At 42.8% G+C, this 21,042-nt stretch overlaps 1 protein-coding gene across 1 annotated transcript; it reads right to left on the bottom strand.

The window, feature by feature from the left end:
* Positions 1 to 61: 61 nt before the first annotated feature.
* SDCBP2 (syndecan binding protein 2) lies at positions 62 to 11,647 on the bottom strand. Its single transcript, XM_066587468.1, has 9 exons — positions 11,555 to 11,647; positions 9,933 to 9,994; positions 8,207 to 8,276; positions 6,202 to 6,302; positions 5,414 to 5,575; positions 5,158 to 5,333; positions 2,397 to 2,568; positions 1,951 to 2,042; positions 62 to 767 (listed from the first exon to the last, which is right to left on the bottom strand). The coding sequence occupies exons 2-9, from the start codon at positions 9,981 to 9,983 to the stop codon at positions 713 to 715; spliced, it is 879 nt and encodes a 292-aa protein (XP_066443565.1). The 5' UTR covers positions 9,984 to 9,994; positions 11,555 to 11,647; the 3' UTR covers positions 62 to 712.
* Between the last annotated feature and the right edge of the window lie 9,395 nt (positions 11,648 to 21,042).

The following is a 21,042-nucleotide window of genomic DNA, read 5'->3' on the forward strand; positions in this document are numbered from 1 at the left end:
CGTCTCTGTGCGCTGGCGCGTACTGCGGATCGCGGTGGGCGGGGTCACAGGAAGCAGTAACAAAGGTCAATAATTCTTTTATTATGGTCACAATGTCTGGTTGAACATATATCTGGTTACCGGTACAAATATGAGGTATACGGGTAGCAGAACGCACTGGTGGTGCTTAAAGGGGCTCTCCATTGTGGGACCCTCATGGCCGCTGTGAAGGGTAAATCCCAGATCTACCGGCGGACCATCGAATAATGTGATGTTTTTCTCTGTAGCTGCTAATACGTTGTGTAGAAAAGGTGCCACGAGCTGAGCTGGTGGCTGCCATCATGAGTTTACAGGAAGAGGAAGTGGGACGTTCCATTTGTTATATACAATGGGGGAAGGTTAAGTAACCATTGCAAGTTTAGGAGGTGATCACAGTATTTTATGTCCTGTCATATTTATCGACCTTTAACCTTGGTGATGAGATGACTTGTAACGTGCCACTCCCCGGTGTGCGGTCTCCCCTCCGCATCGTATGGCTGAACCCTCTCACTGAATGAGTTGGTATAGAGGGGGAACAGTCCATAGTTGGGTTCCTCCCATCGGATGGGGTTAGAGGTCACACACATATATATATATAAAGTGCATATCGGGCCTGGACACACCTTCAGGCTGGCGGCCATGTTCCTTCAGGTGCTTACACGTACGGTTTGGTTTTTTTTTCGGCCGGGTGACTTTACACCTCTGGGATTGAATGGTCCATCGAGTTCTTCAGGAGTCCGGAGGACATTCTGAAAGAGAGAGAATCCACATTTTTGGTTACCTGCCTTCAGCGCTCTGCTTTGCACATTTTTGGGCTATGACGGTTTCCTGCACCCCCCCCTGCCACCCTTTCACTGCCGCTGTCTCCCCTCTTGTCTTACAAAGGCCTATAACTTTTAATACTGACACTTTTAACCTCTTACATGTCCCCATGTTGCTTAGCGGTTGTCTTCACAAATTGCTGCTTCCAGTTTGTAAATGTGATGCTTCCCCTTTAAGGATGCGTTCCCGTGGCGGATATGCTGCGGACCTCCCGATGCAATATCCACAGTAGTTCCGCATCAAAAACTGCGTCAAAATTCTCACAATCGCTGCAGATTTTGACTGTGAATCGGCTGCGGATAAGCCTCCTCTCGCCTAATACTGTGTGCTGGACACACAAGCGCAGCGCGCACCGTCACCCCGGTCAGGTGTTACAGAAGTGGCATCACCTGCCCAGCGGCAGCGTTGGCACTCTAGCGGTGCTGGTGACGGTGCGCACTGCACTTCTGGGACTGGCAGCTTGCTGTATTGGGGCATGTTCACATGCTGGAACTCGCTGCGTGAATTCGGCATCTAACATTAACATCACAATCCCCGGCTTCTGGCGCGGGTTCACACGGATTTATCCCAGTCTTTGGGCAAAATCTGCGTGCGCAACTCCGATGCAGAAACAAGCGTTTCTGCGCCAAAAAGTAACATGTTGGTTTCCACACGTGGATTTTGCCCATTGACGGGGATAATCAGGCGGCTTCGGTGCTCTGAGGAGATTGGCGCAGCCGGGGAACTGGAGTCGATGGAGGACTCGCTACTTGATCCTAGAGGGGTTGAAGAGGATTATAAAGGCTCGACTGCTGTCCGCAGGTTATCTCGTATTACAGCTCATCTTCATAAAAGTGATTTAGGATGCAGCTGCAATACCAAAGTCAACCTGTAGACAGTGGTGGCACTGTTCCTGGGAGAAAGCAGCCATGTTTCTTAAACCTTGTCCTCACTGCCAGCTGTGCTGTAATGACCCCAGTGGCGCAGGGTTTCCTTGGATGGATGCAGGAGCCACTTTACAAACCCCACTGCTCTGGTCTCGGACCGAACCCTATAGACCCCATAGTCACAGGAGCAGTGGAGACCCCCTGAGTCACGTCCCCCGTTGTGCGGCTGTAAGTTATGTCTTACTTCTTTATGATGTGCTCGTAGATGATGCTGGGGATCACGGTGACGGTGACGCTGCGGCCGGCCGATGCCAGAATGTTTTCTATCTGACGATCCTGCAAGAAGGAAACGACACTTTATAAACCGATCCGCTCCTACGGCGTCTGGTCAACGCATGGCACTCGCTTACATAACACTCGCTGAATGTATACACTGCTGCCCCCCTCTGGACACTCCGACCCCCATTGTCCATCATACCCGCACAGAGTATATAATGGGTAACTGCATACATAGCAATTCCCTTATCTAGAACCACTTATGGAGAACCTTCCGGATGTGGCTCAGTGGCCCAGATTTGATTGGTATATATTTGGGAATTACTAGTCATGCGACTCTCCAATACACAGCTATAAGACCCCCGACAGCTGTGTAGTATCGGCTCCGCAGACGACTCCTGTAGATCGTCTCACCTTGAGTCCGATGACGTTCTGCCCGTTGACCTCGCACAGGTAGTGGTTGGTGAGCAGCCCGTTCCTGCTAGCCGAGCCATCCTTCACCAGTGAAGTGATCTTTCCCTTCTTGTAGACGAAGCCAACGTGTCCGGAGCCGTCCTTCTGTAGAGTGATTGTACGCTGGAATGGACTGAGAAAACCATATCGGTCAGTGGCGCCCTCTACAGGTCTCTGCACAATCTACAAATATGGCTCCTCTTTTCTTTTCTTTTTTTTTTTTTAAGCATTTAACAAGTTAGTTTTTTTCTGGAACGTAAATAAAACATTCAAAGGGCTTAAAATTAATAAATTGAATACTCCCCTCCCCCGTCAGCTCCTTGTCCAGCGCTGCACCTCCGGTGCTCGCCGCATAGAACCCAGAAACTGACAGCCACTCGCAGTGGCCATAGAAGAATCGCCACTGAAGTCTGAGTGGCTGAGCGGTCGCATGCACAATGTATGGCACATGACCGCCCGCCGCTTCTTCTAGGTTCTGTGTCAGCACTGGCAGCTATTTAAATTTTAATAACGAAGCCCTTTCTTACTTTTTTGTTTTTGTTTCGGAAAACCTTTTTTAAATCTATTTGGTTCTGAGCTGCATCAGACCTTCTACTCCACTCACAACCAGAGCTGCGCGGATCAGGTGCAAACGTTTGTTTGCCCATTAATCAGGCTGTATGAAAATTCCCACGACCACCCAGTAACCGGGGGGGGGGGGGGGGGGGGGATATGGATGATTATTTGTGATCATTTTCCCTGTACTACCGATCCTCTGCTACATGCGACCGCTAGGAACGAGCGCCGATCGACAGGCTATTTGACAGCTGTTCATTATAACAGACCAAGACCCGTCCCGTCTCGCTCTGTAGGGACTCGTTCGTTCCCCCGGTTGTTCCACATGTGTTGTGGTGCATTCTGGGAGAAGTCGTTTATTAGCCTCATAGGGAAAGTAATAGTGCGGGGCCCCCTTAAGGCTGAAGCAGGATGTGACTTTGCTTTGACCAACGCCGCAGCCTTCCGCTTCCTCTCCGTCCTCTGCAGGTTTTGCTTTTGTTTGTACTAGAAATCCGTGTAGAACCCCCTGTAGCGGTGTGACTGAGCACGCTTTGGGTGGGGAGAACTGGACAGACTACTTCTGTACACGGAGCGCCACCCTGCAATGACTAGTTGCTGTTGCGCCAATCATGACTGTCCACTAGGGGGTACTGCATCAGTGATGCGTACTAAATTGATAAGATGCAATGTCCACCAGAGGGCGCTGCTCCAGTTATACTGGCTTTACTGATCTGATGCAATGACCACTAGTGGGCACTGAACCAATAATGAGGCTGTCCACCAGAGAGCGCTGTTCCAGTTTTTCACTGATCCGATGCAATGACCAATAGAGGGCACTGTGCCGATGCTATCTGCTACTGATCTGATGCCACAATCATCCCTTGAAATACGGCTGTTTACCAGAGGGCACTGTTCCATTGATGCCTATTAAACTGGCCTGATACAATGACCACTAAAGGGCACTATGCCAATCATGACAGTCAAAGGGCACTGCTCCAAGCATATCTGAAATAAAGACTGGGCACTAGAGGGCAATGTGGTAATGATGCCTACTAAACTGATCAGATGCAATGTCCACCAGAGGGCGCTGCCCCAAATATACTTGCTCCACTGATCTCATGCAATGACCACTAGAGGGCATAGATCTAATCATGGCTGTCTACTCGAGGGTGCTGTTCCAGGTATACGTCATTGATCTGATGCACTGACCACTAGAGGGCACTGATTACAATCATCCCATTGAAATATGACTGTCCACCAGAGGGTGCTGTTCCACTGACTGCCATTCTGCTGTGATTGTGCTCCAATCACCCCTATGAAATAAATGCTACTGTCCAGCAGAGGGCGCTGTTCTATATGGCAGCATTAATCCATGTCTGTATTTCCGTATGTTGTCTGATTGTATGTGGCGGTCACTAAGCTGCTGGTAAATGGCGGATGTGTATTTCATGATTTGTGCCTGTTTTCTGGATATTTCTAACAAAATAAAGCAGTTAAAACCTAATTGTAGGTGAGCGGCTCCGGAAATGTTCTCCATTGTTATGTCTCCATCATCTCACCAAGTACCAGAATAGAAGAACACGGCAGATCTAGGGAGCGGGCTAGTGAGGTGTCCACTACTGGGGGGGATGGGTCACGGCTGATACGGTTGCTATCAGAGCCCCATCCAGCTCTCCCAGGAGCGGGCACCATCGTCCAAGGTCAATAAGTCAGAAAGCTGGGTGACTGTCTTACTAGCTGTAATGGCAGCTGTGTAAACCGTCCCCCATCTAGATGCCAACAGTGACTAACTTTTTTACATGCAATTATTTAAAATGTCCTGAAGTATCTAAAGCAAAAACTGCAGCAACTTTGCAAGATCTTGCTTAAAATTATTGTCCTGCTGTCCGTGTACGCAGCTCCCATGCAGAGCTTTGTGTCTCCATGGTTACAGACTACATACAGACCTTTGTAGTCTGATCCTGCAGTGATGCTTCCCTCCATCTGTCCCCCTGCTGCTTCCTAACTGCAGGGAACAAATGAAAGGGGACATCTCTGCAGGATCAGACTGCAAGGGTCTGTATGTAGTCTGTAACCATGGATACACATTGTCCTAGACAGGAGCTCCATACACGGACAGCAGGAGCTGTCACAGAGATTTTCGGGCTCTTTAAGGGCCCATCTTGTGTATATGGGGGTAACTCACCGGTCCCGGACTATAATGCTGATCCTGTCCTGTCCGGCTTTCTTCAGCACCTTGTGAGCCCGGTCGCTGCTCCATCCCGCACAGTCCTGATTGTCGATCTGCAGGATCTGATCCCCGAACCTCAGGCCCACCAGGGATGCAGGAGTATTAGCTTGGACAAGCTGCACAAACACCCCCTAGAACGAGAAGCCATTACAGAGCGTTAGTCCTGCTGCCCGGCCCCTCTCGTCACGGACCCTGCTCCTGAGTCTCCCACCTTATCCACGGCCTGCAGCCTCAGGCCCACTTTGCCTTTCTCGTCTTTACATAAGATCAGCTCTCGGATTCCGTTCTTGATTTCTGCCCTTCTCAGACCAACGTCATTACCGGTGACCGGAGCCACCAGACCTCCCGAGAGAGTGTGAGGGACCGCCACCTCCTGCAGGGCAAACACGGGTGAGTACAATGAGTAGTGTGGAGGCAAACTCGCTACAAAAGGGGGTAAGATCTCTTCTTGCTGTCAGTGAATAGGAACAGCCATTTTTGCTTCCAAAGATTGAAACCACATATGTATTCGCTCTGTAAGTATGCAATCCCGTGCAATGGGTCGTTTCGGTCTGTAATACCCATAGGGCATGCTGCAATCCGTCCGCCACCCTCCCCATGTGTGTAAATACTGCATGTCTGAATATCTCAGCGCAAATCAATGGGGGTTCAACATAATACACAGTATAGATCTGCCCGTGTGAACATATCCTTAAACATGGAGGATTCTGCTGTGCATGAAAGCATCCTAAAAAGATTTGTCCTGCTGATGTGTTCAGCTCCCAGAGGGTTATCTAGACTGAGTACACTGTAACAGACCCTCAGCTGTGTAAAGTATCAGGTCTGTACAGATTATCAGCCTCTGGATGTAAATAGCAATGTTCCCATTTGCTGACTGCAAGCAGAGCTAGTGAAAGTGGTAAGAAATTGAGAGTTACGACCATAGCTGGTCCCTGTGTGCAGTTGGACAGATCTGCTTTTGTTACGTGTTCATGCTGGGAGTAGTAGTACCACACTCACGTTTCCTCCAGATGGAACGAGTGACATATTGAGCGCCAGCTCCTCATCGCTCAGCGACAGTCCCATGTAATTGTTTAGTTCTGCCAGGTTGGGGTACAGACCTATGAGAAGAGAAACCTCATGAATGATTTCATTCTGCACCAGCAGCGGATACAGGGCCCCCGGCATCGAATTCCACACCAAAATCTGCAGGTAGCCTGTGGATTTTCGTGCAGAATTTACCGCGGCCTGCGGTGTGTCATGTGACCTATTCCATTCTGTGTGAAAAGCCCCTAAAAATAACAGTGAGCAAATCTGGAGTGCATGGAATATTATGGGCACAAGGTCCTCTGGACTGGGAGGCTGCAGTAACCGCACCCCTCCAGCAGAGGACAATGTAGTGTCGGGTCCTATAGCTACAGTCATGCCCAGATCTGCCATCCTGAAGGCCGGACACGATGGCACTCCGCCACTCTCTGGTCTTTAGATTATTGCGGCGCTCATGATGCACATATAGTTTGGTATTTAGGATTAGCGAAGTTACACTCCCCCAACGAAGAGGCCGCTGGAGGGCGTTCTGCTGCTCCAAATGAGACAAAATTCTGACAATGGCGACTTCAGGTGATGCACTTGTCATTTATGTAAAAAAAACATTTTTAGTGAAAAAGTCACCGCTAGGTGGCGCTGTAGCGAACCATGACAAATCTGCATCAGTGCCAGATGTGAAGTGCAGAGTGTTGTAGCAATTAACCCCCTTAATCAGGGGCGTAGCTATAGAGGATGCAGGGGATGCGGTTGCCTTGAGGGGCCCATAAGGCTCAGTACTATGACTAAAGCATTATAGTTGGGGGCCCCGTTCCAGGTTTTGCATTGGGGCCCCGGAGCTTCAAGTTACGCCTCTGCCCTTAATACTCCATGATGTACAGTTACGTCATGGAGGTTCAGGATTTGCATAGAGTTGGATTGGGGGTCGATCTGGCTCTGTACAATGTGGGTGTCAGCTAGACAGCCATCACCCGCCCGCAGCTGTGATCAGTGCTCACACTGATCAGTTAGGGGGTCCTAAAATGTTTGGGGGGGTTTTTCAACATTTTTTTTAATGTCTCTGTAGGGAACTTGAACCCATTGATGCTATGCTCACTCTGATAATACATTGCTATGAGAAGCGATAACACATTGCAGTATAGCAGTAATGCAATCACAGGCCACGGCAGACCCAGATTGTGGAAAAGTGGGCTCAAAAATTCCCCCTTTTCTGTTTCAATTTTGCACCATTGTTAAGATTTCTGCTTGCTGTCAATGAATAAGGAAACTTTTTTTTTTTTTACATGCAAAGGCTGTAAACCCCCATAAAGACTTCTGTCTGCTGAGGATTGGCTACAATTGTATCCAGTATGGATACGTTGTTACAAACTATCAGGATCGGAGAGAGATCGGTGCTGGTGACATGTTGAGCTCATAGAAGATTATCCAAACTGGATGCAACTGTAACAAACCCTCAGCTATGACAAAGTAGATCTAAGAAGGGCTGAAGGCCTCGGCTGTATGCACTCGGGCGGGTTTTTTTGATCCTGAAAAATTGGTGCAATTTTTCATACAATTTTCTTTTTTTTTTTTTTTTAATCATTTTTCATCTATTTTGCATCCGTTTTTCACACGCAAAAAATATATATATATTTTTTAGTTTGTCAGAAACTTGGAATTGCTGGGGGTCCCAGCGGTCGGACATTTTTCCCCTATTCTGTAAATAAATATTAAATGTCTGAAATAGGAAACCCCTTTTGAAGCTTCTTGTATAAACAAGAATATTTCCATTCGCTGACTGCAAGCAGGGCTCTTAAATATGGTGAGAAACTGAAACCCGATGTCTAGTAGAAAGTTGCAGAACTTTTCATTATCGCATAATTAAACTTTATTTCCAAGAATTGAGAAATCCTCCTTTAAAGGGTTAATCTGACTAGTGTGATTTGCTCTGCCACTAGAGGGCACCATTTATCATAGCACACATTTCCTAGATGCCACCCACCTGCAGGACAAGGCGCAGAGGGCATTATGGCTGCAGCCTTCGGCTGGGCGATCACTTGGGTGGACTGAGCCTAGAAGACATAAACACAAACAAGTTAAGTCCCTGTGTCATCAAAACTCACCTGTGCGGGCGTGACGTCTGTTATCATATCACGTGCAGCGACAGAATGCGGTGTATCATTGTGGGGAGCCTCACATGGCAGATCCATGATCAGCAGCTCATCTGCACCTGCAGCCTGTGACTCAGCCCATGTCTATGGTATCACCTGCACATGGTCTCTGCTGGCTGCCGCACCTTCTAGTGGAGTTTCCTCAGTGCTGGTGACATTTTATGCAAATAAGGGAGGGGAATGTTTTGTTTTTTTGTTCATGTAATCCCAGATTTCTCACAAGGGGCGCCATCCCCTATTCTCTGATTTGCATGAATTGCCACAAGCATGGACTTCAGAACAAGCCGCTGTGGCCTCCTTGCACTTAGATCTGAAGGCAGCAATTATAATGGGGACCACCAGTGTCGGCCGGCTTTGGTTAGATGGCACCCTGTGCAGAACGTTTTTAATGTGCCCTCCCATCATAAGGCAAAAAAATATTTTATATTGCACTAATAGGCAATCTGTCTGTATTCTGCTTGTGCACAAAGCAGGAAAATAGCAGCCCAAAGAATAAATACAGCACCAGAACCAAGCTCACTACATGGATATAGCACCAAAACCAAGCTCATTACATAAAAGCAGCCCTAGAACCAAGAAAATAAATAAATGCAGCCCTAGAGCAAAGCTCATAGCATAGTGCAAATACAACCCTAGAGCCATGCTCAGTACATAGACACGGCACCAGAATCTAGCTTATAACATAAATACAGCACCAGAACCAAGCTCACTACATAGATATAGCACCAAAACCAAGCTTATAACATAAAAGCAGCCATAGAGCTAAGATAAATAAATGCACCCCTAGAGCAAAGCTGAACATAGTGCAAATACAACCCTAGAGCCATGCTCAGTACATAGACACGGCACCAGAATCTAGCTTATAACATAAATACAGCACCAGAACCAAGCTCACTACATAGATATAGCACCAAAACCAAGCTTATAACATAAAAGCAGCCATAGAGCCAAGATAAATAAATGCACCCCTAGAGCAAAGCTAAACATAGTGCAAATACAACCCTAGAGCCATGCTCAGTACATAGACACGGCACCAGAATCTAGCTTCTAACATAAATACAGTACCAGAACCGAGCCCAGCAGATATATAATAAAACAGATCCAAGCTTATAATCTAAATACAGCCATAGAGCCAAGATCATATCATAGATTCAGCACCAGAACCAAGCTCATTCCGTAACTGCAGCGCCAGAATCAAGCTCATTCCGTGGATACAGTAGCAGTGATTGTTGCACGGGGGGTGGGGGGTGACAGAAACACCTTGGAACATCAGAGGAGAGGAAACAGAGCATGTAGTCAAGGCCTGGCCGACCATAGTTCCCACCAACAGTCTGTTATATATGGGGGTCTGCTACACCGCCCCAACATCTCCTGTTACGTACACAAGAAGCAATTGGTACGCAACCGTTTATCACCATCTCCTGGAAAGCCTCAAGAACATAGAAGTCTTTCCTTCCTGTTTGTAAGTTGTTTCTCAAAATTTGGACAAAAAAATGATGAGGGCTCTTTAATTAAAGGGATATCGTTACTAGAATAAGGGCAGTGATATGGGCTCACCTGTAACGCCCGGTCCACCTTCAGATCCTCCAGAGATGGGTACAGTGACATGATGGAAGTATCTGCAATGACAGGATCCAACTTGGTGTTACAGTTTCTATAAAGCAGTAGTATGCAGTCTGTTGTTCTCTGTTATCAGCCATTTCTGGCACCTTTATTCAATGGGATATACAAGAAACGGGGTCCGGAGTATTGGTTGGTGCAAATGAAGAACAGCTAATTGTATGAAATCAACTGTGCAGCCTAAGAGGACAGACTCGGAGAGTGCAATGCTCTGCAGATCAGTAGGAAGGTTGGAAATCTACAAAATGAGGCAGCACTGCAACTGTTGCTGCGACACAGCTGTGTAGCCCTGCGATCTCCTAATCTGATAGAAGTCAATGCAGCTTGTGTTGTGACTTGCAAGTTAGCGCCATCCGCAAATTGCAAAAAATCCAGCATCGCGGGGCTCTATGTGATCTGTGAGTCTCAGTAGCGGCAACTTGCATCCACACCAAAGCTACATTGACTTCAGTTAAGGCTATACGCTGAGCTGGTCTGAATCACTAGGTATCTGTCAGACATGGACACCATGGAGCGATGCTCTGCAGGAACATAAGGAGGTCTCTGATCACCTGTAGACTATATATCTACACTGGAATGTTCTGCAGGGAAGTGAGAGTGATGCGTTTATTCTTTCTCTCAAACATGGATTCCACGCTGAGTCACCGAGCCGTCGGATCAGTAAATGCAGCGGCAAATCGTACGGCAGATCAGCGTCACCACGTGCAGCTCAGTGACATCGGATCTACAGGACCAACTACTATTGTCAACCTCTTGTGAAACTACAACTCCCAGCATGCTCTATAAGTGCCCTTTAATCTGGAACTTTCAAGGTTTTGTAGAACTACAACTCCCAGCAGACACTAAAAGTGACCTTTAAGCTATAAACTTCCATTTTTTTTGTAGAATTACAGCTCCCAGCATGCTCTAAAAGTGTCGTTTAACATCTCACCTTCCATTTGTTGTGGAACTACAACTCCCAGCATGCCCTGACAGCTTGCAGTGTATAAATGGTATTTTATTAGGTGGTTAACAATCCTATCCAGTCGTTTCCTATGGATATCTGTTCCTTGGAAAGCTGGATGACAAGGGTGCCTACCCACTGCGAATTCGCAGCGGGAAAAAACGCTAGTGGGTAGGCACCCTAATATGGCGGCTGTTACAGCCCACCCCCAGGAGTATCACCCAGTGGAGGATATACTGCTGTAGAATAGCACCATGCAGGATCCTGGGAAAGCTGAGTGACAACCAAATGTAGCCAATTAGAAGCACCACAATCCGTTCTAGCCCAGACATAGGGGACTTGAGGGTGGAGCTGCACTAGAAATAACAGATTGGCCCCCGGGGGCCACACTAGACGTATAAGACAATACAGATCAGGTATGATGGGGCTTAGAGAAAAACAGGAGGCGACCAAAAAGACAAAGCCGTGACTGTTCCCAGTTTTTTTTTTTTTGTGCCATCAAAAGATAATGCAGTGGACTCACCAGCAGTCCTATGTAAGACCGCAGGTAACACAAGCACAGCTCTGTTACATCTACATATACCTATTATTGTGCAGTAGGCAGGTAGGTGCTCACCTGAGGAGTGCAGTCTCGATCTTCTCTCGCTCACCTGTCTTCCTGCTCGCACCCTATATGCAGGGGAGGGGATGGTGACATCAGATGGGTCACAAGACTTTGAGGTCAGAGCTGGGAAGTAGGAGAACAGGTTACAGATAATGACAGGGACTCCAGTGATTACACACCTCTCTGCTGTCAGCAGGACACAACCTGCCACCAGGTGTTACTCAGGTATCGCTCTTAAAGGGAACCTGTCACATTAATTGTCCTCAAATTGTCCTATTGGAATGTATGAAGGAGGATTAGTATAAATACATTTGTGTGCATTATACTGTAGTGCCATACAGCATCTGAACAACACTGCCATATAGTGCCCAAATAATACCGCTATACAGTGCCTGGACAACAAAGCCATACAATCCACAAATCATAGGGCCTGAACAACACTGCCATATAGTGTCTGAACAATACTACTATACAGTAACTGAACAACACTGCCATATAGTGCCTAAATAATACTGCTATACAGTACCTGAACCCATATAGTGTCTGAACAATACTACTATACAGTAACTGAACAACACTGCCATATAGTGCCTAAATAATACTGCTATACAGTACCTGAACCCATATAGTGTCTGAACAATACTACTATACAGTAACTGAACAACACTGCCATATAGTGCCTAAATAATACTGCTATACAATACCTGAACCCATATAGTGTCTGAACAATACTACTATACAGTAACTGAACAACACTGCCATATAGTGTCTGAACAATACTACTATACAGTAACTGAACAACACTGCCATATAGTGCCTAAATAATACTGCTATACAGTACCTGAACCCATATAGTGTCTGAACAATACTACTATACAGTAACTGAACAACTCTGCCATATAGTGCCTAAATAATACTGCTATATAGTGTCTGGATAAAAGAGCCATACAATCCATAAATCTTAATGCCTTACAGTACCTAAATAACAGATCAATACAATCACCAAATCATAGGGTCATATGGTGCCTATATAACCCTGCTATATGGTGCTTCAATAATAGTACTATATTGTGCCTAATTTATCTTGTCATACAGACCACAAATCTAGTACCTAAATAACAGTATCTTACAAGCCACAAATCATAGTGCCATATAATCCTAAGTAATACTGCTATATAGTGCCAACATAATGACACTATTACATTTTCAAGCACTGCCGTACCTTATAGGAAAATGTATAGAATATTCTAATTTAGTAATAGTACCCTATATTGTCAAATAATTACCCATAAGGTGCTCAAATGTGTCCGTCATATGGTACCCCAAGTCGTGATATTATACCGTGCCTGCCTTGTCACATAGTGCTCACATAATATTACCAAGATTCCCTAAATAACTGCACCCCAAACTCCCCTAATAATAGTTTGACATTGCCACGGGTGTTCTTACCATAGGATATCCTGAAAACATAACCTGTCGGGGAACCTTGAGCATGAAGGTTGGGAAACCCTGATCTATGACATCTCTCAGCATCATCATTTGTCGACAGACTGCCTCTTTAAGAGCCGAAACAGCGTACCTGATGACGGGAGATTTCCATAGAACAATTACACTGTAAGTGCGTCTCCATCATTATAACCGAAAACTATGTGTAACGTCTGCAGGTCAATGATACTGCTATAAATAGTGCGAACCGTCATGTGATCCTCAGATGACAATTTACGTACCTCACGACCCGTGTCACAAGTTACAGCGTTCATATAATAAACTAGACTGTCATACTAATGATATGTTATTATAACACTCAGTATTTAGGACATAAAAGAGCATATCAATGCTCTACATAGGAGGCAGTATTATAGTAGTTATATTCCTGTACATAGTGGGCAGTATTATAGTAGTTATATTCTTGTACATAGGGGGCAGTATTATAGTAGTTATATTCTTGTACATAGGGGGCAGTAATATAGTAGTTATATTCTTGTACATAGGGGGCAGTATTATAGTAGTTATATTCTTGTACATAGGGGGCAGTATTATAGTAGTTATATTCTTATACATAGGGGGCAGTATTATAGTAGTTATATTCTTGTACATAGGGGGCAGTATTATAGTAGTTATATTCTTGTACATAGGGGGCAGTATTATAGTAGTTATATTCTTGTACATAGGGGCAGTATTATAGTAGTTATATTCTTGTACATAGGGGGCAGTATTATAGTAGATATATTCTTGTACATAGGGGCAGTATATTATAGTAGTTATATTCTTGTACATAGAGGGCAGTATTATAGTAGTTATATTCTTGTACATAGGGGGCAGTATTATAGTAGTTATATTCTTGTACATAGGGGGCAGTATTATAGTAGTTATATTCTTGTACATAGGGTGCAGTATTATAGTAGTTATATTCTTGTACATAGGGTGCAGTATTATAGTAGTTATATTCTTGTACGTAGGAGGCAGTATTATAGTAGTTATATTCTTGTACATAGGGGGCAGTATTATAATAGATATATTCGTGTACATAAGGGGCAGTATTATAGTAGTTATATTCTTGTACATAGGGGGCAGTATTATAGTGGTTATATTCTTGTACATAGAGGGCAGTATTATTGTAGTTATATTCTTGTACATAGGGGGCAGTATTATAGTAGTTATATTCTTGTACATAGGGAGCAGTATTATAGTAGTTATATTCTTGTACATAGGGGGCAGTATTATAGTAGTTATATTCTTGTACATAGGAGGCAGTATTATAGTAGTTATATTCTTGTACATAGAGGGCAGTATTATAGTAGTTATATTCCCATACATAGGGCACAGTATTATAGTAGTTATATTCTTGTACATGGAAGCAGTATTATAGCAGTTATATTCTTGTACATAGAGGGCAGTATTATAGTAGTTATATTCTTGTACATAGAGGGCAGTATTATAGTAGTTATATTCTTGTACATAGGAGGCAGTATTATAGTAGTCATATTCTTGTACATACGGACAGTATTATAGTAGTTATATTCTCATACATAGGGGGCAGTATTATAGTAGTTATATTCTTGTACATAGGGGGCAGTATTATAGTGGTTATATTCTTGTACATAGGAGGCAGTATTATAGCGGTTATATTCTTGTATATAGGGGGCACTATTAGGCCTCCTTCCCACGAACGGATTTCCGCCGCGTAATTCGCGGCGAAAATCCGCTGCGTTGCCCGCTGCTATTAGGTTCTATTGAACCTAATAGCACAATGCTCACGATGCGTAATTCCACCGCGGAATTACGCACCGCGATTTCTCCCGTCCTCACCCGCAGCATGCTCTATTTTCTGCGGGTGAGGACGGGCTGTACGCACTGACGGCTTCCATTGCAGTCAATGGAAGCCGTCCGTTCACGCTATCTCCCGCTGTAACCAGCGGGAGATAGCGTGAAAAAACGCTTTCCCGCCCACCGCCGCGCGTCATCTGACGCCAAATGACGCTGCCGGCCGCGTCACGTGACACGGCCGGCCGCGTCACGTGACACGCTCGGTGACGCGGCGGTGGTGGGCGGTGACGGGCGGTGACGCGGTGGTGGTGGGCGGGGAAGCGATTTCACGCTATCTCCCGCAGGTAAGTATAGGGGCTCTGGGGGGCGCCGTGACGGGCTTCACTGCGTAATATTACGCGGCGGACCCCGTCACGCTCGTGGGAAGGAGGCCTTATAGTAGTTATATTCTTGTACATAGGGAGCAGTATTATAGTAGTTATATTCTTGTACATTGGGGGCAGTATTATAGTAGTTATATTCTTGTACATTGGGAGCAGTATTATAGTAATATTCTTGTACATTGGGGGCAGTATTATAGTAGTTATATTCTTGTACATAGGGGGCAGTATTATAGTAGTTATATTCTTGTACATAGGAGGCAGTATTATAGCGGTTATATTCTTGTATATAGGGGGCAGTATTATAGTAGTTATATTCTTGTACATAGGGGGGCAGTATTATAGTAGTTATATTCCTGTACATAGGGGGCAGTATTATAGTAGTTATATTCTTGTACATAGGGGGCAGTATTATAGTAGTTATATTCTTGTACATAGGGGGGCAGTATTATAGTAGTTATATTCCTGTACATAGGGGGCAGTATTATAGTAGTTATATTCTTGTACATAGGGAGCAGTATTATAGTAGTTATATTCTTGTACATTGGGGGCAGTATTATAGTAGTTATATTCTTGTACATAGGGGGCAGTATTATAGTAGTTATATTCTTGTACATAGGAGGCAGTATTATAGCGGTTATATTCTTGTACATTGGGGGCAGTATTATAGTAGTTATATTCTTGTACATTGGGAGCAGTATTATAGTAGTTATATTCTTGTACATTGGGGGCAGTATTATAGTAGTTATATTCTTGTACATAGGGGGCAGTATTATAGTAGTTATTTTCTTGTACATAGGAGGCAGTATTATAGCGGTTATATTCTTGTATATAGGGGGCAGTATTATAGTAGTTATATTCTTGTACATAGGGGGGCAGTATTATAGTAGTTATATTCCTGTACATAGGGGGCAGTATTATAGTAGTTATATTCTTGTACATAGGGGGCAGTATTATAGTAGTTATATTCTTGTACATAGGGGGGCAGTATTATAGTAGTTATATTCCTGTACATAGGGGGCAGTATTATAGTAGTTATATTCTTGTACATAGGGAGCAGTATTATAGTAGTTATATTCTTGTACATTGGGGGCAGTATTATAGTAGTTATATTCTTGTACCTAGGGGGCAGTATTATAGTAGTTATATTCTTGTACATTGGGGGCAGTATTATAGTAGTTATATTTTTGTACATAGGGGGCAGTATTATAGTAGTTATATTCTTGTACATAGGAGCAGTATTATAGTAGTTATATTCCTGTACATAGGGGCAGTATTACAGTAGCTATAGTCCTGTACATAGGGGCAGTATTACAGTAGCTATAGTCCTGTACATAGGGGCAGTATTATAGTAGTTATATTCTTGTACATTGGGGGCAGTATTATAGTAGTTATATTCTTGTACCTAGGGGGCAGTATTATAGTAGTTATATTCTTGTACATTGGGGGCAGTATTATAGTAGTTATATTCTTGTACATAGGGGGCAGTATTATAGTAGTTATATTCTTGTACATAGGAGCAGTATTATAGTAGTTATATTCCTGTACATAGTGGGCAGTATTATAGTAGTTATATTCTTGTACATAGCGAGCAGTATTATAATAGTTATATTCTTGTACATAGGGAGCAGTATTATAATAGTTATATTATTGTACATAGGGGGCAGTATTATAGTAGTTATATTCTTGTACATAGGAGGAAGTATTATAGTAGTTATATACTTGTACATAGGAGGCGGTATTATAGTAGTTATATTCTTGTACATAGGGGGCAGAATTATAGTAGTTATATTCTTGTACATAGGAGGAAGTATTATAGTAGTTATATTCTTGTACATAGGAGGCAGTATTATAGTAGTTATATTATTGTACATAGGGGGCAGTATTATAGTAGTTATATTCCTGTACATAGTGGGCAGTATTATAGTAGTTAAATTCTTGTACATAGGGAGCAGTATTATATTAGTTATATTCTTGTACATAGGGGCAGTATTATAATAGTTATATTATTGTACATAGGGGGCAGTATTATAGTAGTTATATTCTTCTACATAAGAGGCAGTATTATAGTAGTTATATTCTTGTACATAGGAGGCAGTATTATAGTAGTTATATTCTTGTACATAGGAGGCAGTATTATAGTAGTTATATTTTTGTACATAGGGGGCAGTATTATAGTAGTTATATTCTTGTACATAGGAGGCAGTATTATAGTAGATATATTCTTGTACATAGGAGGCAGTATTATAGTAGTTATATTCTTGTACATAGGAGCAGTATTATAGTAGTTATATTCTTGTACATAGCAGTATTATAGCAGTTATATTCTTGTACATAGCAGTATTATAGTAGTTATATTCTTGTACATGGGGGGCAGTATTATAATAGTTATATTCTTGTACATGAGGGGCAGTATTATAGTAGTTATATTCTTGTACATAGGACCAGTATTATAGTAATTGTATTCTTGTACATAGGGGGCAGTATTACATTAGTTATATTCTTGTACATAGGGGGCAGTATTATAATAGTTATATTCTTGTACATAGGGGCAGTATTATAGTAGTTATATTCTTGTACATGGGAGCAGTATTATAGTAGTTATATTCTTGTATATAGCAGTATTATAGTAGTTATATTCTTGTATATAGGAGGCAGTATTATAGTAGTTATATTCTTGTACATAGGGAGCAGTATTATAGTAGATATGATCTTCTACATAGGAGGCAGTATTATAGTAGTTATATTCTTGTATATAGCAGTATTATAGTAGTTATATTCTTGTACATAGGGGGCAGTATTATAGTAGTTATATTCTTGTACATAGGAGGTAGTATTATAGTAGTTATATTGTTGTACGTACAGGGCAGTATTATAGTAGTTATATTCTTGTATATAGGGGGCACTATTAGGCCTCCTTCCCACGAACGGATTTCCGCCGCGTAATTCGCGGCGAAAATCCGCTGCGTTGCCCGCTGCTATTAGGTTCTATTGAACCTAATAGCACAATGCTCACGATGCGTAATTCCACCGCGGAATTACGCACCGCGATTTCTCCCGTCCTCACCCGCAGCATGCTCTATTTTCTGCGGGTGAGGACGGGCTGTACGCACTGACGGCTTCCATTGCAGTCAATGGAAGCCGTCCGTTCACGCTATCTCCCGCTGTAACCAGCGGGAGATAGCGTGAAAAAACGCTTTCCCGCCCACCGCCGCGCGTCATCTGACGCCAAATGACGCGGCCGGCCGCGTCACGTGACACGGCCGGCCGCGTCACGTGACACGCTCGGTGACGCGGCGGTGGTGGGCGGTGACGGGCGGTGACGCGGTGGTGGTGGGCGGGGAAGCGATTTCACGCTATCTCCCGCAGGTAAGTATAGGGGCTCTGGGGGGCGCCGTGACGGGCTTCACTGCGTAATATTACGCGGCGGACCCCGTCACGCTCGTGGGAAGGAGGCCTTATAGTAGTTATATTCTTGTACATAGGGAGCAGTATTATAGTAGTTATATTCTTGTACATTGGGGGCAGTATTATAGTAGTTATATTCTTGTACATTGGGAGCAGTATTATAGTAATATTCTTGTACATTGGGGGCAGTATTATAGTAGTTATATTCTTGTACATAGGGGGCAGTATTATAGTAGTTATATTCTTGTACATAGGAGGCAGTATTATAGCGGTTATATTCTTGTATATAGGGGGCAGTATTATAGTAGTTATATTCTTGTACATAGGGGGGCAGTATTATAGTAGTTATATTCCTGTACATAGGGGGCAGTATTATAGTAGTTATATTCTTGTACATAGGGGGCAGTATTATAGTAGTTATATTCTTGTACATAGGGGGGCAGTATTATAGTAGTTATATTCCTGTACATAGGGGGCAGTATTATAGTAGTTATATTCTTGTACATAGGGAGCAGTATTATAGTAGTTATATTCTTGTACATTGGGGGCAGTATTATAGTAGTTATATTCTTGTACATAGGGGGCAGTATTATAGTAGTTATATTCTTGTACATAGGAGGCAGTATTATAGCGGTTATATTCTTGTACATTGGGGGCAGTATTATAGTAGTTATATTCTTGTACATTGGGAGCAGTATTATAGTAGTTATATTCTTGTACATTGGGGGCAGTATTATAGTAGTTATATTCTTGTACATAGGGGGCAGTATTATAGTAGTTATATTCTTGTACATAGGAGGCAGTATTATAGCGGTTATATTCTTGTACATAGGGGGCAGTATTATAGTAGTTATATTCTTGTACATAGGGGGGCAGTATTATAGTAGTTATATTCCTGTACATAGGGGGCAGTATTATAGTAGTTATATTCTTGTACATAGGGGGCAGTATTATAGTAGTTATATTCTTGTACATAGGGGGGCAGTATTATAGTAGTTATATTCCTGTACATAGGGGGCAGTATTATAGTAGTTATATTCTTGTACATAGGGAGCAGTATTATAGTAGTTATATTCTTGTACATTGGGGGCAGTATTATAGTAGTTATATTCTTGTACCTAGGGGGCAGTATTATAGTAGTTATATTCTTGTACATTGGGGGCAGTATTATAGTAGTTATATTTTTGTACATAGGGGGCAGTATTATAGTAGTTATATTCTTGTACATAGGAGCAGTATTATAGTAGTTATATTCCTGTACATAGGGGCAGTATTACAGTAGCTATAGTCCTGTACATAGGGGCAGTATTACAGTAGCTATAGTCCTGTACATAGGGGCAGTATTATAGTAGTTATATTCTTGTACATTGGGGGCAGTATTATAGTAGTTATATTCTTGTACCTAGGGGGCAGTATTATAGTAGTTATATTCTTGTACATTGGGGGCAGTATTATAGTAGTTATATTCTTGTACATAGGGGGCAGTATTATAGTAGTTATATTCTTGTACATAGGAGCAGTATTATAGTAGTTATATTCCTGTACATAGTGGGCAGTATTATAGTAGTTATATTCTTGTACATAGTGGGCAGTATTATAGTAGTTATATTCTTGTACATAGGGAGCAGTATTATAATAGTTATATTATTGTACATAGGGGGCAGTATTATAGTAGTTATATTCTTGTACATAGGAGGAAGTATTATAGTAGTTATATACTTGTACATAGGAGGCGGTATTATAGTAGTTATATTCTTGTACATAGGGGGCAGAATTATAGTAGTTATATTCTTGTACATAGGAGGAAGTATTATAGTAGTTATATTCTTGTACATAGGAGGCAGTATTATAGTAGTTATATTATTGTACATAGGGGGCAGTATTATAGTAGTTATATTCCTGTACATAGTGGGCAGTATTATAGTAGTTAAATTCTTGTACATAGGGAGCAGTATTATATTAGTTATATTCTTGTACATAGGGGCAGTATTATAATAGTTATATTATTGTACATAGGGGGCAGTATTATAGTAGTTATATTCTTCTACATAAGAGGCAGTATTATAGTAGTTATATTCTTGTACATAGGAGGCAGTATTATAGTAGTTATATTCTTGTACATAGGAGGCAGTATTATAGTAGTTATATTTTTGTACATAGGGGGCAGTATTATAGTAGTTATATTCTTGTACATAGGAGGCAGTATTATAGTAGATATATTCTTGTACATAGGAGGCAGTATTATAGTAGTTATATTCTTGTACATAGGAGCAGTATTATAGTAGTTATATTCTTGTACATAGCAGTATTATAGCAGTTATATTCTTGTACATAGCAGTATTATAGTAGTTATATTCTTGTACATGGGGGGCAGTATTATAATAGTTATATTCTTGTACATGAGGGGCAGTATTATAGTAGTTATATTCTTGTACATAGGACCAG

Source organism: Eleutherodactylus coqui, chromosome 13 (assembly GCF_035609145.1).
Source record: "Eleutherodactylus coqui strain aEleCoq1 chromosome 13, aEleCoq1.hap1, whole genome shotgun sequence".
Taxonomy (NCBI): Eukaryota; Metazoa; Chordata; class Amphibia; order Anura; family Eleutherodactylidae; genus Eleutherodactylus; species Eleutherodactylus coqui.